The sequence below is a fragment of the Salmo salar genome, chromosome ssa16 (assembly GCF_905237065.1).
Source record: "Salmo salar chromosome ssa16, Ssal_v3.1, whole genome shotgun sequence".
Lineage (NCBI taxonomy): Eukaryota > Metazoa > Chordata > Actinopteri > Salmoniformes > Salmonidae > Salmo > Salmo salar.
In genome coordinates this window covers 6,035,183-6,054,864 of record NC_059457.1, presented here as the reverse complement: position 1 = coordinate 6,054,864, position 19,682 = coordinate 6,035,183, and the positions used below count along the sequence as shown (strand labels likewise).

Here is a 19,682-nt window from a genome sequence, read left to right as displayed (position 1 = left end):
ACCAATTGTTTTCTTGGTGACAATGGTCCCAGCTGCCTTGAGATCATTGACAAGATCCTCCCGTGTAGTTCTGGGCTGATTCCTCACCGTTCTCATGATCATTGCAACCCCACGAGGTGAGATTTTGCATGGAGCCCCAGGCCAAGGGATATTGACAGTTCTTTTGTGTTTCTTCCATTTGCGAATAATCGCACCAAATGTTGTCACGTTCTCACCAAGCTGCTTGGTGATGGTCTTGTAGCCCATTCCAGCCTTGTGTAGGTCTACAATCTTGTCCCTGACATCCTTGGAGAGCTCTTTGGTCTTGGCCATGGTGGAGAGTTTGGAATCTGATTGATTGATTGCTTCTGTGGACATGTGTCTTTTTTACAGGTAACAAGCTGCGGTTAGGAGCACTCCCTTTAAGAGTGTGCTCCTAATCTCAGCTCGTTACCTGTATAAAAGACACCTGGGAGCCAGAAATCTTTCTGACTGAGAGGGGGTCAAATACTTATTTCCCTCATTAAAATGCAAATCAATTTATAACATTTTTGACATGCGTTTTTCTGGATATTTTTGTTGTTATTCTGTCTCTCACTGTTCAAATAAACCTACTATTAAAATTATAGACTGATCCTTTCTTTATCAGTGGGCAAACATACAAAATCAGCAGGGGGTCAAATACTTTTTTCCCCCACTGTACAAGATCTCCATTTTCTTGGCAATTTCTCCCATTGAATAGCCTTCATTTCTCAGAACAAGAATAGACTGACGAGTGTCAGTAGAAAGGTCTTTGTTTCTGGCCATTTTGAGCCTGTAATCGAACCCACAAATGCTGATGCTCCAGATACTCAACTAGCCGAAAGAAGGCCAGTTTTATTTCTTCTCTATCCAGGACAACCATTTTCAGCTGTGCTAACATAATTACAAAAGTGTTTTGTAATGATCACTTAGCCTTTTAAAATAATAAACTTGGATTAGCTAACACAACATGCAATTGGAACACATGATGGTTGCTGATAATGGTCCTCTGTACGCCTATATAGATATTCCATTAAAATCAGCTACAATAGTCATTTACAACATAAAAAAGGTCTACACTGTATTTCTGATCAATTTTATGTTATTTTAACGGACAAAAAAATGTGCTTTTCTTTTTTTTTAAAGAAAATTTACAAGTGACCCCAGACTTTTGAACGGTAGTGTATATATATATTTTTTCGTTTAAGGTAAAAACAACAATCTGACAATTTGATTGATTTATCAAGACAAGTTCCCATGCTTGTCTTAAAGCAGCGCAATGCAATGATGTGCAGTCAGGGTAGACAGCGCTTAACCTGTGATAATATATTAAAGAAAGCTGTTTTGAAAAGCCAAATGAAAAAATATTAGATAAAAAAATGTCATTTGTTGTTATTTAACCTGTTAGGGCTAGGGGGCAGTATTGACACGGCCGGATATAAAACGTACCCGATTTAATCTGGTTACTACTCCTGCCCAGTAACTAGAATATGCATATAATTATTGGCTTTGGATAGAAAACACCCTAAAGTTTCTAAAACAGTTTGAATGGTGTCTGTGAGTATAACAGAACTCAAATGGCAGGCCAAAACCTGAGAAGAGTCCATGCAGGAAGTGGCCTGTCTGACAAGCTGTGTTTCATCTTGGCTCTTTTTATTGAAGACTGAGGATCTTTGCTCTAACGTGACACTTCCTACGGCTCCCATAGGCTCTCAGAGCCCGGGAAAAAGCTGAACGATATCGAGGCAGGCTCTGGCTGAAACACTTTATCGCTTTTGGCAAGTGGCCGATCAGAGTACTATGGGCTTAGGCGCGTGCCCGAGTCGACCGAATGCTTTATTTTCTTTCGTCTGTTTACCTAAACGCAGATTCCCGGTCGGAATATTATCGCTTTTTTATGAGAAAAATGGCATAAAAATGTATTTTAAACAGTGGTTGACATGCTTCGAAGTACGGTAATGGAATATTTAGAAATCTTTTGTCACGAATTGCGCCATGCTCGTCACCCTTATTTACCCTTTCGGATAGTGTCTTGAACGCACGAACAAAACGCCGCTTTTTGGATATAACTATGGATTATTTTGAACCAAACCAACATTTGTTATTGAAGTAGAAGTCCTGGGAGTGCATTCTGACGAAGACAGCAAAGGTAATAACATTTTTCTTATAGTAAATGTGACTTTGCTGAGTGCTAAACTTGCTGGGTGTCTAAATAGCTAGCCCTGTGATGCCGGGCTATCTACTGAGAATATTGCAAAATGTGCTTTCACCGAAAAGCTATTTTAAAATCGGACATATCGAGTGCATAGAGGAGTTCTGTATCTATAATTCTTAAAATAATTGTTATGCTTTTTGTGAACGTTTATCGTGAGTAATTTAGTAAATTCACCGGCAGTGTTCGGTGGGAATGCTAGTCACATGCTAGTGTAAAAAGCTGGATTTTGATATAAATATGAACTTGATTGAGCAAAACATGCATGTATTGTATAACATAATGTCCTAGGGTTGTCATCTGATGAAGATCATCAAAGGTTAGTGCTGCATTTAGCTGTGGTTTGGGTTTATGTGACATTATATGCTAGCTTGAAAAATGGGTGTCTGATTATTTCTGGCTGGGTACTCTGCTGACATAATCTAATGTTTTGCTTTCGTTGTAAAGCCTTTTTGAAATCGGACAGTGTGGTTAGATTAAAGAGTCTTGTCTTTAAAATTGTGTAAAATAGTCATATGTTTGAAAAATTTAAGTTTTTGCATTTTTGAGGTTTTTGAATAACGCGCCACAGGATTACACTGGCTGTTACGTAGGTGGGATGATTTGGTGCCACCTACCCTAGAGAGGTTAATGTTTTTGCATATTGCCTTAACATGTTCCCTGGGGTACGCTGTGCAAATGTGGGCATGTTTACATAATATTGTGCTCACATCCATTGAACTGTGCAAAAACAACCTGAGTGACAAATGGACTCTATTGCACCTCCAACAATTTTCCAAGTCGACTGACAGAATTTATACTTGCTCTATCACTGATGGGAGTGCATATGCTGTTGTGATGGATTCGCCAAGCACTGAAAGACCTGCACAGGAGATATTTCAAAGGTATGTAGCCTTTCATTCTCTGTTCACCTCAAATAACATGGTTGGCTGTAAAATGATCCCCCCGCCCCCCTTTTTGCTCTCAGAACAGCCTCAATTTGTCAGGGTCTGGACTCTACAAGTTTGCAAAAGCGTTCCACAGGGATGCTGGCCCATATTGACTTCAATGCTTCCCACAGTTGGGTCAAGTTGGCTGGATGTCCTTTGGGTGGTGGAACATTCTTGATACTTAATTTTTTGTAAAATATATTTAACACTTTTTTACCAGGTAAGTTGACTGAGAACACATTCTCAATTACAGCATCAACCTGGGGAATAGTTACAGGGGAGATGAATGAGCTAGTTGGAAGCTGGGGATGATCAGGTGGCCATGATGGTATGAAGGCCAGATTGGGAATTTAGCCAGGACACCAGCCTTAACATTCCTACGATAAGTCAAGACAACCATTTAATGTCCCATATGAAAGAGGACACCCTACACAGGGAAATGTCCCCAATCACTGCCCTAGTTGCCTCCTACTGGTCCTCCAACACCTCTCCAGCAGCATCTGGTCTCCCATCAAGGGGCCAACCAGGACCAACTCTGCTTAGCTTCAGAGGCAAGCCAGTAGTGGAGGGTGGTATTCTGCGGAGTGTGAAAAACCCAGCAGAGTTGCAGTTCTTGACAAAAAACGGTGCACCTAGCTCCTACTACCATACCCCCTACTACCATACCCCAATAAAAGGTTCTTACATTTTTTGTCTTGCCCATGCACCCTCTAAATGGCACACATACACAATCCATCTGTCAATTGTCTCAAGGCTTAAAACTCCTCCTTTAACCTGTATCCTCCCCTTCATCTACACTGATTGAAGTGGATTTAACAATTGACATCAATAAGGGATCATAGCTTTCACCTGGATTCACCTGGTCAGTCTATGTCATGGAAATGTTTTGTATACTTAGTGTGTATCAATCTGTCTAACAATGATTATCAATGTCCTGTGTATTTGCATGTCATTGTGGACGCTACATCAGTCTACATGTCTGAGCTGAGCAGTGTGTAATTTTGTCAGATGATATTAAATATGCCAAACATTAAAGGTTTGTGTATCTTGGCTACAATGGTATTTTCATTTGGTAAAAAAAAAGAAGTCAATTTCGGTTATTAATAGCCTATTTCACTCTGGTTGTTGGCGCAATCTGTTGTATGGTGAACATGGGCTTCATCAAGCTTTATTTGTCAGTAAATCTGGCTTTGATAATAGCCTGTGCTTACCCAGACACCAACCTCACTTCATGTCACTGGCGCAATGGCGCTGTCCCAATGAAAACAGTGCTGAAATGATCATGTATTTGAGAACACACAGCAATTGCTTTACATGTATTATAACGGTTGGATGACTTTGTGAGTTTCACGTAACCACGGCTCTATGAACTAAGCGGTGCATTCAGCTGACTAAATTATTTTTACACCATGGCAGCAGCGCAAAAGATTCAGGGCTGACCACAAATCATTCGGGGCTAAAGCCCCAAAATCCCGATCCTGGTGAGGTCCTTGCCTGTGGGAAAGGATTAGGGTTTCGGCCTTTCTATTCCTCTATACAGAATTCTCCCTTCAAAAGCATTCCATGCATAACAAAATAGAATGTACTATGTCCCTCTCCTCTCTCGCTCCTTTCTCTCAATTCTCCCTGTCTCTTACCCCCCACCCCCCTTACATACACACACGCGCATGCATACGCAACCTGATGTCTTTTCAGCAAATTTTCCCCACTAGGTAGGAATCAAAGTGACTAGGACCTGGATAGCAGCTTCATATCCAAGCAGATGTATTTACTTTACTTTGGTCACAAAGACCAGAAAAGTATTTACTTAGGTTGAGGCAAAACCAACAATATTGCCTCCGTATGGAACACTCTAACATACCATGAAGAGAAAAGATGCAGTAGTCTTTAGGGTTATTTATTTTTTATTTTTTTATTATTGTGCAGCAAAAACACATGATTGATAACATCATGTCTCTGGTCGTTTGGAGCTGATGACATGAGGTACATTTTTTATCAAAATGGTGTTAAATCGCTATCAGAAAACAACCTATGGCTTAATAGGTAAACATGCCATTTACAAAAATCTGTTTTCAATTTGTACAAAAGCTTTATAAATATATATATATATATATAGAAGGGCCATCAACGGCCTAATGGGGGATAGTCTCTTTTAATGAAACAGCTTAAAAAGGAGTTATAAAGGTGTTTTAAACTAGTTATAACAACTTTCTAACATCAGGTTGGTTGTTATGTCACCGGGTTCAATCAATGCTTTCTACTAGCTCCCTGAAGGACCCATTTGGATAATAGTATTCAAATTTTCAAAATGGACAGACAAATAAAAAAAGATACAGTCAGAATTAAAGTAAAACTCAGACGAAATAATCAGACATTTTTGTCTATAGCATGAGGTATAGTGAAGGAAACAGGAGCTCTATTTTTTACGTTTTCTTTTTTTCTTTTTTGGAATAGAGCAGAAATCATAAAACATAGTAAAAAAAAAACTGATCACATACCAATACACTACAAATGACAATGTCAATAATATCATAATTGTCTATGAGAAATTCTATTACATGGCAGTATATTGACATTTAACTAATACAAATATCCACAAAATAGCAGCAAACACTTTGAGAAAAAAAGGATTGTTTTTCTTTTCATTTTCATTTCAATTAAAGTCATGAAACTTTGCTGGGAATATTCCTCCATAGCAGCTTGTTGTTAGGAGTGTTAAAAAAAAAATTCTGTCACTGTACAATCAAACCGTTTGCCCACATACCTTATGTCCCCCATCACTCCCCTCGCAACCCCATAGCAACTTCAGTTATTTCTTCCAGCTTCAACAATACGCAAAAGACATCTTTGAATTTGTGCAAAATTATTTAAAAGCCTTTTCAATTTTCATTTGATGACAAGGGAAGATTTGAGACATTCTCTTTTGAATTCTAGTTTTTCCTTAACATTCAGTACACTAAGCCAATGCAATGATTTCAAAGTAATACTTTGAGTGTACTTTTACTTCACATGCCTTTCAAAGTAGAGCCAAAATGTTGTATTTTGATTGGATGAAATTACACATATTTGTAAAAAATGCAATTGCAATTCTGAATTGAATGGTTTGAAATATTTACACATATGAAATAGCTTTCTGTCATCATGATCCACACTGGCCTTGAAAAGAGAATATTCTGCAATAAATAGTTCTTAGTGTAACTATAAATTACAAGCCTCAGATGCAATTCAAGCAGTTAGAAAAGTAACTGTCATGAGGAGAATAGGTAGATAGGTGCCTTCTTGCGTGGATGGGACCACCATTTATCACTGTCTTTACTACTAAGATGTCAGAAAGATGGGGTTCAGGTATTTTAGCTAGACAAATAGATTAGATTTGCCCAAAACATCCTAATATGTCCTGCCATTCCCACATAACACCATGTTTTGAAACACTCTTCATCCCAGAGGCTGACGTTGTTCCCAAACCATTCCATTACGTTTAGTCATGTCCCATATGGTTCTTCTCAAAATAGGCAGTAAGGAGTTATTGACCCAAAGTGCTTTTTTGATGGAATGGTTTTTAGATAGTAAAACAGACTTACAATTCGATAAAGACTGTGGACTACGTTAGCTTAACATAGAGAGAACCTACAGGACAGCTAGCTAATCATTCTGTAGCAGAATGCAATGTTGCAAGCATTCAGTATAATATGATCTAGACTTCGTGCAGATATTTTGAAGTAGCTGTACTTCGCTGGTTAGCTTGCTGTCTCCGGAAAGCAGTGTGTTAGCAGTTAGGACAGAAGCCTAGGTAATCCACAGACCTCTGATGACAATTGAATAAGGGCTCTATTCAATTAGTATCGCTGAAGCGTTACAGATTGCGCGGTCGAAAATGCAAAGGTAATTTCCGATTAAGCCGACATACGCAGAGTTTACAGTTAATGCAGTCTCTTCTGACGCCGGAACATTGCCTTTAAATTTCAATCATGTCGTAACGCGGAACTTCCGCGATATGGATTGAATAGAGCCCTAAGTATGCTAAACAAATGAACATTGTATGGTTACGTTCTCCATAAAAAAAGAGGAGATTAGAAGACTGATTTTCAAAACAATATCTCAAAGTTGGTTAAATGTTGAGGCAAGCATGGCCACACCAAACTAACCAGGAACCCCCCCCACACACACACATTAGAAATGGGTTTACCATACCATAAAACGCCTATGTCATCAAACAACTCAGGACTAGCTTTTTATGTGAGAAATTGCAGGTGTATTATGCTCAATCTGTCCAAACAACAAAAAAATACCTAGTTCATTATTCTCTAGTTGACTATTCTGTTGTACATACAGCACTACATTTCTTTTTTTTCTTATTCAAGTTTGTTTTGTCTAAAATACATAATGGGAACCATGCCCAATTGATGCTGCCTCAAACCAGTGAGGGGACAGAGAGCAAGTGTACGCATGAAGCCCTGGCTGATCCCTTACAACACCTGTTAGGAGCCAGACAGGACGTTCAGGCCAGACCCTATGCTGCGAGCACAGGTGTGTGAGTAGGTGAGAGCGCAGTCAGCGGGAGCGGTGCTGCTGAGACAGTGTCAATCAGCGCGTTCTCTTCTCTCCCCGAAGCCCTAACCCCCATCCATGGCTACTGCTTAGTGAGCACCAGAAAAGACTGTCCAACTCAGATGTTCACATCTCTAACGTCCGTTGGCGTGCACGACAGGTCGACCTCCTCATCCATGCTCTTGGTGTCCGTGGAAACAGTGTGTTGCTGTGCCTGACGGAGACTGGTCTCCAATAAGGACTCGATCTGTTCTTGACACGCCCGTAGACAATCCTGCAGAGGGGGGAGAGAGAGGCATTGTTAGTGATGACATAAGGACTGGTGTTGGATCGTCTCTCAGCAACAAGCACCACTTACAGTCATGGACATTTGTCTAACAGGTGGGTTTTTTGCCTGCCTTCTAAAATAAATCTCAAACAATCGGAACAATCTGAAAACATACGCAGTATTAGAATGGTATGACCATGGTACCGATGGTATACTGTGTAGGCTTTAAGGAGTGGTGACAACACACAGAACCACAGAGGCAGAGTTGCACTCTAGTGGGAAGGGCTGTGACTGTGTGAGGATTAGGTGGAAGAGAATACATCCAGAAAGACTGGAAACCCAATCTGCTAGCACCAATTCCTGGACCCAAAACAATAGGAGCAAAAGCAATTCATTGGGCGAAGGATGAGAGGGGCAGACCCTCAGTCAGGTGGTGGAAGGAGAGCCCCAGGGACATCATTCTAATGATTACGGTTCTTATTACCTGGATCAAAGAGACCTGGAGAAACTAGAGCAGTGGGTGAGGAAGGTTTCAGAAGTTATTCTATTACTATACAATACTTAGATATTACCCTTTGATTCAAATAATAACAATACACTGAACAAAAATATAAACACAAGATGTGAATTGTTGGTCCCATGTTTCTTGAGCTGAAATAAAAGATCCCCCAAATGTTCCGTACGCACAAAAAGCTTATTTCTCTCAAATGTTGTGCACAAATTTGTTTACATCCCTGTCAGTGAGTATTTTTCCTTTGCCAAGATAATCCATCCACCTGACAGGTGTGGCATATCAAGAAGCTGATTAAACAGCGTGATCATTACACACACCCTTGTGTTGGGAACCATAAAAGGTCACTCTAAACTGTGAAACTTTGTCACAAAACACAATGCCACAGATGTCTGAAGTTTTGAGGGAGCGTGCAATTGGCATGCTGAATGTCAGGAATGTCCATTAGAGCTGTTGCCAGAGAATTGAATGTTCATTTCTCTACCATAAGCCGCCTCCAATGTTGTTTTAGAGAATTTGGCAGTATGTCCACCCGGCCTCACAACCGCAGACCATGTGTATGGCGTTGTATGGGCGAGCGGCTTGTTGATGTCAATGTTGTGAACAGAGTGCCCCATGGTGGTGGGTGGGGTTATGGTATGGGCAGGCATAAGCTATAGACAACGAACACAATTGCATATTATCGATGACAATTTGAATGCACAGAAGTACTTTGACAAGATCCTGAGTTCCATTTTTTTAAGGTATCTGTAACTAACAGATGCATATCTGTATTCCCAGTAATGTGAAATCCATAGATTAGGGCCAAATGAATTTATTTCAATTGACTGATTTCCTCATACGAACTGTAACTCAGTAAAACCTTTGAAATTGCTGCATGTTGCATTTATATTTCTGTTCAGTATAATAATAATAATGATACTAATAATAATTTTTGACATTCCTTTGAAATAATGAGATTACAGTGCCTTGCAAAATTATTCATCCCCTTTGTTATGAAGCCCCTAAATAAGATCTGATGCAACCAATAACCTTCAGAAGTCACATAATTAATTATATTGCACACAGGTGGACTTTATTTAATTGTCACATGATCTGTCACATGATCTCAGTATATATACACCTATTCTGAAAGGCCCCAGAGTCTGCAACACCACTTAGCAAGGGGCACCACCAAGAAAGCGGCACCATGAAGACCAAGGATCTCTCCAAACAGGTCAGGGACAAAGTTGTGGAGAAGTACAGATCAGGGTTGGGTTATAAAAAAATATCAGAAACTTTTAACATCCCATAGAGCACCATTAAATCCAGTATTAATAAATGGAAAGAATATGGCACCACAACAAACCTGCCAAGAGAGGGCCGCCCACCAAAACTCACAGACCAGGCAAGGAGGGCATTAATCAGAGAGACAACAAAGAGACCAAAGAGAACCCTGAATGAGCTGCATGTCCATAGGACCACTTTAAGCCATACACTCCACAGAGCTGGGCTGTACGGAAGAGTGGCCAGAAAAAAGCCATTGCTGAAAGAAAAAAATAAGCAAACATGTTTGGGGTTCACCAAAAGGCATGTGGGAGACTCCCAAAACATATGGAAGAAGGTACTCTGGTTAGATAAGACTAAAATTGAGCTTTTTGGCCATCAAGGAAAACGCTATGTCTGGCGCAAACCCAACACCTCTCATCACCCCGCGAAGCACGGTGGTGGCAGCATCATGCTGTGGGGATGTTTTTCATCAGCAGGGACTGGGAAACTGGTCAGAATTGAAGGAATGATGTATGGCGCTAAATACAGTGAAATTCTTGAGGGAAACCTGTTTCAGTCTTCCAGAGATTTGAGACTGGGACAGAGGTTCACCTTCCAGCAGGACAATGACTCTAAGCATACTGCTAAAGCAAGACTTGAGTGGTTTAAGGGGAAACATTTAAATGGTTTGGAATGGCCTAGTCTAAGCCCAAACCTCAATCCAATTGAGAATCTGTGGTATGACTTAAAGATTGCTGTACACCAGCAGAGCCCATCCAACTTGAAGGAGCTGGAGCAGTTTTGCCTTGAATGGCCAAAAATCCCAGTGGCTAGATGTGCCAAGCTTATAGAGACATACCCCAAGAGACTTGCAGCTGTAATTGCTGCAAAAGGTTGCTCTACAAAGTATTGACTTTAGGGGGGTGAATAGTTCGTTTTTTTGTCTTATTTCTTGTTTGTTTCACAAGAAAAAATATTTTGTATCTTCAAAGTGGTAGGGATGTTGTGTAAATCAAATGATACAAACCCCCAGTTGTAAGACAACAAAATAGGAAAAATGCCAAAGGGGGTGAATACTTTCACAAGCCACTGTATGTACTAAAATATGACATTAGGACTGAGTTGTGCCCTGTGTTTGTTATGCAAATATACACAACTGACTTTGTAGTTGCAAGGAAAGTGCATTTATTCATGGTGCCTCTTTCTTTTTTTATTTCTTTTTTCTTCACCCTTTCCTTTTGGACTCCACAAGAGCCTGGCCTCCTGCATCAATGACAAAGGGGACAACGAGCGAGAACCTTTGCACGTTGTCGTCGACTGCACTGGAGTGAGGGACTGTTCGCTCGCCTCTCATTTCCTGACCTATTCAGAGACAGGGTTTATGGCCTGGCTACCTGCTGCTCTACATCTCTCTCTCTCTCTCTCTCTCTCTCTCTCTCTCTCTCTAGTGCTGAGTGATTAGTACTTTTTGAGGTCAGTTCGGGTTCGGTTTGATTATTAAAAAAAATAAAACATTTGACTCCGGTTTCGCTTATTTTTTTTTAAAACATTAAATGCAACATGCATTATGGGAGTTGAATGCTGTAACAACACAGAATATTTTTTATAAAATATCCCATGATGGTAGTGATTTCCCATTATATCACTTATTAACCATAATTTATTCACATGACTTTACCTTAACAAAATATTTCAGTTGTTGTGTTTATTACACTTGTTTTATTTGATGACTTTACTACTTCATTCCAAGTCATCATCTCATCTCTATAGAGCTGCTGCCCATGCATGCTGTCTTACAAAAATCACTATTTTAGTAGTTCAAAGTAAATAAGGCACACTTTTATAAATGCTGAATACCATCTAACAATCACTTAGATCATGTACTTTCAGGTAGAGATACCATGCGAAGTAACTGCTCTCGATCCTTCTCAATAACGCATTCTTCTGGCCTCTTTTACATAGCAGGTATAGCAGACATGAGTCAGTCATGGTCGCATGATGAGGTAACCCTGCCTACGAACTTCAAAACCAGTGTCTGCCCTTGGCCCAAGAGGGAATATCCTCTTGCTCTAATGGTCTAAGACGTTGGTTGCTCCCGTGGGAGACCCGGGTTACTGATACTTCGGGTTAATGCTCAGGACTACTCCTCTCTTGTTCTACTGTCACCCCCTCTCCCCCACGAGTTACCACACAGTGGAAGCAATCCGATCAATAAAAGGCTGGAAATCTGTGGAAGATAAAAGACGGCCATCCATTCCATTGCAAAGCTAGGCAGAATGGTTGCACGTTTACTATATTAGGCTCTCTAGTCACATTTCTAAGCTATATGTTTAATTTCAAAAATGTTTGCATGAGACTTGGTTGTCCTTACATACCGGGTCACTTCTGATGACTTGAGACAGGAAGTCAGTGAGTTGCTGGGATGACAGTGCATCGTCCATGCTCTTCAGATTCAGCCCCTGGACAGCAGCCGCCACACTGCCCGCTGCGATCATTGACGGAGGGTTGGCAATGAATTTGACATCTGGTGGAGAGAAAAGGAAAAGAGAGAAAGAGAGAGAGAGAGAGGCAACAGGTCAAATTCCTGAAGCAAGGCATTTGATCCACAAATAATTCACACAGCAACCTTGTTCATGGGGCAGCTCACTGGCTGCAGAGCCGCAGCTCAGGCCATTGACACGGGTGCGACAACAAAAGAGAGATGACACCCTGGCAGTGAGGGGTGAGGCGGAGGTGTGGGGGAGGGAGAGAGGGTTGAGAAAAAGGAGGTGGGACGCGGGGGATGGGGCAGCGTAATGTGGCACAACCAGATAATGCCAAGGCAGAGAGGAGAGAGACACTGTGCATCCAACAGCATCAGAACAGAGGTACCATGCTGACATGTGGCAGTATGCCCTGACTGCTACTGAGGAGCTATGCTGTAGGTCCCAGTCATACTGCCCTCCCCCATTACACTCCTATAGCCATCTTCCCCTCCTACTCTCTCTATCCTCGTCTCTCTATCCTCAAATTTGCATACATACACAACTTTGTTAAGAGCAAGGAGGAGCAGATACAACAAATGACATAATCAAATAAGAGGTAAGACATATTGCTGGAATCTGATGTTGGTGATAAATGATCTATTCAGCTCAAGAACTGCTTGATAATCACACAGAGAGAAAGAGACAAGCTCATGAAATGCAGATGTATTCTCCCCAGACCCTCTTCTCCCCCCTCCACCTCAAGCCCAAACCCCCTTTCCCCTTCTCGACAGCCTCAGTATGCAATAAATCACTCTTCAACTCGCTTGGCTTGGACCCCTCTCTGGAAAGATCATGTCTCACTTCCTCTTTTCAAGTGCTTAGAGAGACAATAAATCTACTCCAGGCAGGGGCGCTCACACACGCACCACATGTGCACACACGCACACACACAAACACACAAACACACACACACACACACACACACACACACACACACACACACACACACACACACACACACACACACACACACACACACACACAGAGAGGGGCTCCTCAGACGATGCACATTGTGTGAAACAACAGGTCTAATCACCAGGCTCAGACCATTCATTTGACCATATTAATTAGGGGGCCTCTCAGTCTAGGAGACGAGCCCCCTTTACACCCCCCAACCCAATGGGTATGGGGCTGGGGCATCATTGTGCGTGAGCTCCCATTGCAAGGGCCTGCACCACAGAGAGCTTAGAGAGGAGGGTTGAGGAAGAGCGCTGCGAGATTAATTGAACTTGCATAAAGGCAAGCCAGAGAGCCATTATCCAGGCCCATATCCCCACCAGATCTACCCAATCCTAGCCTCCCTATAAAAGAGAAAGGAAATAAATGCTTGCAACCCTCAAGATGAATGCAGGAATGCCAGCCAGCAGCTGCTCTTAAGGGAAAAAAATAAGGGAAGAGACTCCACAGTCTCTGAAAAAAAGGAAGATATAAAAGGGGATACATTTCTTCTATGCTGGCAAGATGAAGGAAGTAAATTAATGTCACAAAGGTGTATCAAAGAATATTAAGACACACCCCTGATACCAACAATGTTGCAGCAGGTCAGAACTCGTTAAGTGCCTTCCTTAGAGCTATTACTCAACACAAAAAAAGCACATACAGGATCTTCAACATGCTTTCCCACACTCCCTTGTCACTTCCTCCCTACCTTATTCTGTTTGTCTATTATTTCATACAATTGGAGTTAACTATTAACTAGTGATCATTTGTTAAAAGTGTCCTTATTGCGTCACTCTTAATTCCCTTCCCTTCCACTACCAAAAGAGAGGCCAGGACCTTTTTATCTCCATGCCACCAAGGGTGCACAACAGAACAGGGCAGGGCCTAGGCCAATAGGCCCATTCAATCCATTAAATTAAGCACTAACTTCAAACAGCGCGTTGAGTTAAGTCTTCCCCCTGACCTACCACAAGACAGAGGGGCTTACTCTAACACAAATCAAATGTTGTTGAGGGAAAGCAATGCAGGTTGGAAACCTATAGAGCAAGACATCTCTTCAACGTAACCTTAAGTAAAACTGCCTGCTATTGGGTCCAGACCTTCTATTGTGCAGGCTTATGCTAGAGCTTAGTCCAAAAGGTAGAAATTAGTGTAACAGCAGCTACGTCAAAGTATATTCCTGAAGCATCTGATGCTCAGATGTAAGACAGCTTCGCAGGGCCTGTTCACAAACGAACACAACTGTTCTGGAATGTGTCCAGCTTGTGATGTATTTACCAGAACCGTCTACACCAAATCAAACCTCTTCACTTCACCAAACGCCAAGTCAAATGGTTCAAATCAAGTTCAGGGCAAAAGATAACGGCATAACTGTTACACAAGTATGGGAGTTATCATGCCATTGACAAACATCAACATCAACCGCTTGCCTTTGGAACCCCTCGTCACAGTAGTAATCCACATCAGGACATCTAAAACCCAGGGGACATGTAGGACTACAACCTCCTTCTAAGTGAACAGCATTAAACAGCAACAGAAGAGCAGTCAGCAGTGTAACAACAGGCAGGTTGGTGGTTGGACTCCAATGCATACCTGTAGCACAGAGAGCCACAAAGGTCTGGGCATGCTTGCACAGGATTTGCTTGGTGTCCTGATGGATGGGTAGCTTGGAGAGGAAGTGGTCTATGAAATCGTGTGGAGTAACTGAGGCTAGATCCCATTTCAGTTTGTTCAATACCAGTAGCTCCATTTGCTGTAGAGGAGATAGGAAGAGAGAGAGAGAATACATGTAGTAGGACACCTGCAAGGGTTCAAGAAACCAACACACCACTAGAGGGTGGGCATGCTCCACACAGGCCTATGATCTGCCACTGTGCCGGTGCCATGACAATGACAATCATTGACGTTAGGGGAAGTAGGTTTAAGACATTTTGTTACAGAATTTCAGTTATTTTCTCGTTTAAAATGATTTATCTCCCAAAGTTAACTTTGGCTAAACTGAAAAGAATCCACTTACAAGAAATTATAGTTCTTATTATAGTTCAAATATGTCAAAAACACTATACTAACATTTTACAATACCTCCTAAACATAATCTACATGTGTTGGTTATAACTGATGAGAACATGATGTGGAAGTCAAATTACCAGCAACTCGCCCGTCCGGATGGAATTGTCTGTGTATATGCACAACTTCTCAGCTGTTAGAGGAATGGTCTCCTTCATTTTAGACGCCAGAAACATGCAGGTAGCGCCCAATAACTGTAGCCGAGTCTTCTTCGTGGGTTCAACAGACAAATATCTGTCTAAAAAATTCATAGCTAGGGGAAAAACCTCCTCTTCGCATTTCTGTTCCTCACAGACCTGGAATCAAAAGCAAAACGAGTTAGGCTACACATCCAGTCTATATAGGCTACACATCCAGTCTATAAGGCCTATATCTCCATAGGCTACAAAACTATCAAAAATAACAAACAATAACACGAGTCATACACGCATGCATATAAATGGATATTATGTGCCTGTGAAGGAGATCTAAGGCGTTTTGGATAAATACATAAAAATTGACAGACATTTCGCTAGTGGACACAAAGGTTGATCTCTGCAAGGCAAACGCATGGCTTGCAGAGCCATATTGTAGTTCGCCATATTTTCAAAAAATATTTTTAAATATTTCAAAATTGATTTAGAATGTAACATTGGCATGTAAACATTATTGTGCTTTTCTTTCATCGGACAGAAGTGTCATATTCCGAATATCTAAAATTATAATGTTCAAAATGAGCTATATTTGTAAGCCACTAGAAATTGGACAAGCAGCATGCGCACACATCTCAAAACAGCATGCAACTTTAACAATTCATTTTAAATATCATCTTCCACATCACGAAAACATTTTTACCCTGTTAATGTTAATCAATGTGTCGTCTTACATAATAGGTCACCTTTATTACATTCTCTCAAAAGGGATCGAAGCCATTAACCAATTTTAGAGGCGACCCTTTGAAACTCCCAAATCGACTTTGATTGTTCAGTTGCTTCAACTCTAACAACAATTATGTAGGCTAAATTTGCTTTATCAAGTGGCAACTTAACAATAGAAACAAAGTTTCAAATGCATCCGAGGTCAGTGACTATATGGAAAACAGCGGTGACATGGTTATTACACTTTTTAAACCACAAAGTAGTGCTATAAACCACAAGAAAACAAAGAGGGCGAATACTGGCACTAGTGACGGCATACAGTACGTGTACATTGACATTAATTAATTAAGAAGGTAATAATACTAAAGTGTTACATTTTGTTCACATGAATATAATCCAAGAAATGTGGCGTCATTTGCAGCATGTGTCAGGTAAAAATAAGGCTCAATGAGTCACACAGACAACCTCTAATTAAGTCCAAAGTTTAAGCGATCGCTGGGTGAATAATGTAATAAACACATGACATGAACAACACAGGACAAGCAATCGTTATAGTTGCATGGTAGTAATGTATTTTGCCTACATTCCAAAGGGCATAGACCAATGACATGATTCAGATAATTGAATGTTTACGAATCTGTTAGAAAGGGTTTCTTGCACAAACCTCCAGCATCCATGTAGAAACAATTCTCCTCATGCAGGGTACAATCTCTTTCTGTACACATTTGAAGTAGTTCGTTGCGGGGAGATAATTGTCTTCAGCTTTTAGCATAGTCTGCAGAACTCTGTCGTTGAGCAGATTCGAGTCTTGGTAAGCTCTCCGGATGGTCTCCACTTCACAGCACAGCAACTGGTGTTCCATTCCGGCAGTCGCTTGAGCAATGAGAGAGACAGAGAGAGAGAGACTGAAAGAGAGTCTGAACTATTGCTTCCCCCAAAAAAATTCCGTGGATGTTGCTTTCCCTCTGTCTGCTGCGACTGCTATGTCGAAGCTCTCAGGAGGCGACCAAACTTTGATCAGCTTTCCTCAATAAACTCCCCTCCCCTCCGCGCACTGGGGAAATGACGTGCCTGTTGTTATGTAGGTTGGTTATGGAGCAGATCAAAGGCAGCTTCGACCATGAGGGTGAGGGAGGGAGAGAGAGAGAGAGGGGCCCAAAAAGAGAGGTCCGCCTCAAAGAAGGGGGCACGTTTTAGAACGCTATTCCACATAAGTTTATAGTCCCTTCCCATCGCCGCCAGTGTATGGGCTATTGGAAGTGGGAGGTCTCAGGTCCGTTTCTGGAGGCAGTAGGATAGGCGAGGGTCTGATTGTAGCTACTGCGATGTACCAGTGGGGGAAGCAGAGATGCTCGGTGGCTGGATTGGAGGACTCATGTAAGCTTTATTGTTCGTGTGGCCTCTTTTTTTTTTACCCATGCACAACAAGTAGTTTGCCTAATATTAACTAGGCCTACAAGTACAAGCCTAGTAGCCACCCCACCCCAGAAAATAAGAAGTAGAGGAAGAAGGGACATAGGCTAATAATAGCGTTATTAGTTGTACAATTGGGTTATTCTTTTTTTAAAATGTGCGTTTATTGTTTTGTATCGTCAGGTATTACTGAACTGTTGGAGCACCCGCGATAACATCTGCTAAATATGTGTATGCGACCAATACCGTTTGTTTTGAGTAGGATGATGATGATTATTATTATTCTATCTCTGCACACGTGTTCATTGTCATGATAGCAAGGCAAATATTTGTTTTAATTTGTGAATCTGAATCTGCAACAACAAAAAAATGACATTTTAACGAATATTCTTTGCGTATATATACACGCCAGCCGTAAAACTCCAATGAAAAGCGCCAAAGTAATATCTTGTAACAGGACTATTTGGCTAAATGGCAATAATCAGGACTAGACAAACTATTAAACTAAATGAAAACCATTGTCAATGAAAATGAAAGTAAGAAATAGTATGGAAATCAAAATAGAAAACGTCACACAGCAAAAAAGCGTTTTCCCGTTTACACTGAGAATTACAGTAAAAATATTCAGTCCACATTTTGGTCATTCAACAGATGCTCTCATGGTAGTGAGTGCATTCATATTCATACATGTTCCTCATGTGAATCGAACCCACGACGCCGGTGTTGCAAGCTTCATGCTCTACCAACTGAGTCACACAAGACACCTGTTGATACTATTGTGAATACATAACTACCTTTTGAGTATTCATATTAATACACTGAACAAAAATGTAAACGCAACATGCAACAATTAAAAATATTTTACTGAGTTACAGTTCATATAAGTAAATCAGTCAATCAGTCATTAGGCCCTAATCTATGGATTTCACATGACTGGCAATACAAATATACATCTGTTGGTCAAAGATACCTTAAAAAAGGGTCTTGGATCAGAAAACCAGTCAGTAACTGGTGTGACCACCATTTATCTCATGCGTGACACATCTCCTTCACATAGAGTTGATCAGGCTGTTAATTGTGGCCTGTGAAATGTTGTCCCACTCCTCTTCAATGGCTATGCGAAGTTGTTGGATAGTGGCGGGAACTGAAACATGCTGTCGTACATGTTGATGGCGGCGGATGAATGGCACGACAATGGGCCTCAGGATCTCTTCACGGTAGCTCTATGCATTGAAATTGCCTTTGATAAAATGCAATTGTGTCTGTTGTCCGAAGCAAATGCCCACCGCCACAATGGGGCACTCGGTTCACAACATTGACATCAGCCCACACCAATGCCATACACGCTGTCTACCATCTGCCATGGTACAGTTGAAACCAGGATTCATCCATGAAGAGCACACTTCTCCAGCGTGCTAGTGGCGATCGAAGGTGAGCTTTTGCCCACTGAAGTCGGTTAAGATCAGTCAGGTCAAGATCCTGGTGAGGACAACAAGCATGCAGATGAGCTTCCATGAGACGGTTTCTGACAGTTTGTGCAGAGATTATTTGGTTGTGCAAACCCCAAGTTTCATCAGCTGACCAACTGGCTGGTCTCAGACTATCCCACATGTGAATAAACTGGATGTGGAGGTCCTGGGCTGGCGTGGTTACACATGGTCTGTGGTTGTGAGGCCGGTTGGAAGTCAAATTCTCTAAAACGATGTTGGAAGTGGCTTATGGTAGAGAAAATCATCTGGAAACATTCAGTTCTCTGGCAACAGCTCTGGTGGACATTCCTGCAGTCAGCATGCCAATTGCACGCTACCTCAAAACATGACACATATGTGGCATTGTGTTGTGTGACAAAACTGCACATTTTAGAGTGGCCTTTTATTCCCTCCAACACAAGGTGCACCTGTGTAATGGTAATGCTGTTATTCAGCTTCTTGATATGCCACACCTGTCAGGTGGATGGATTATTTTGACAAAGGATAAATGCTCACTAACAGAGATGTCAATAATTTGGGTGCACAACATTTGAGAGAAATACGCTTTTTGTGCGAATGGAAAATTTCTGGGATCTTTTACTTCAGCTCATGAAACATGGGACCAATGTTGCGTTTATAGAGGGTGAATAGGCAAAACAAAAGATGTAAGTGTCTTTGAACGGGGTGTGGTAGTAA

General features: G+C 41.3%; 1 protein-coding gene across 1 annotated transcript; it reads right to left on the bottom strand.

Moving 5' to 3' along the window:
- Positions 1-5,037: 5,037 nt before the first annotated feature.
- ccnd1 (cyclin D1) lies at positions 5,038-17,076 on the bottom strand. The gene is given in 5 exon segments (NM_001165391.1): positions 5,038-7,963; positions 12,092-12,240; positions 14,774-14,933; positions 15,328-15,543; positions 16,769-17,076. Coding segments are annotated over 5 exon segments (879 nt in total). The 5' UTR covers positions 16,967-17,076; the 3' UTR covers positions 5,038-7,807.
- Between the last annotated feature and the right edge of the window lie 2,606 nt (positions 17,077-19,682).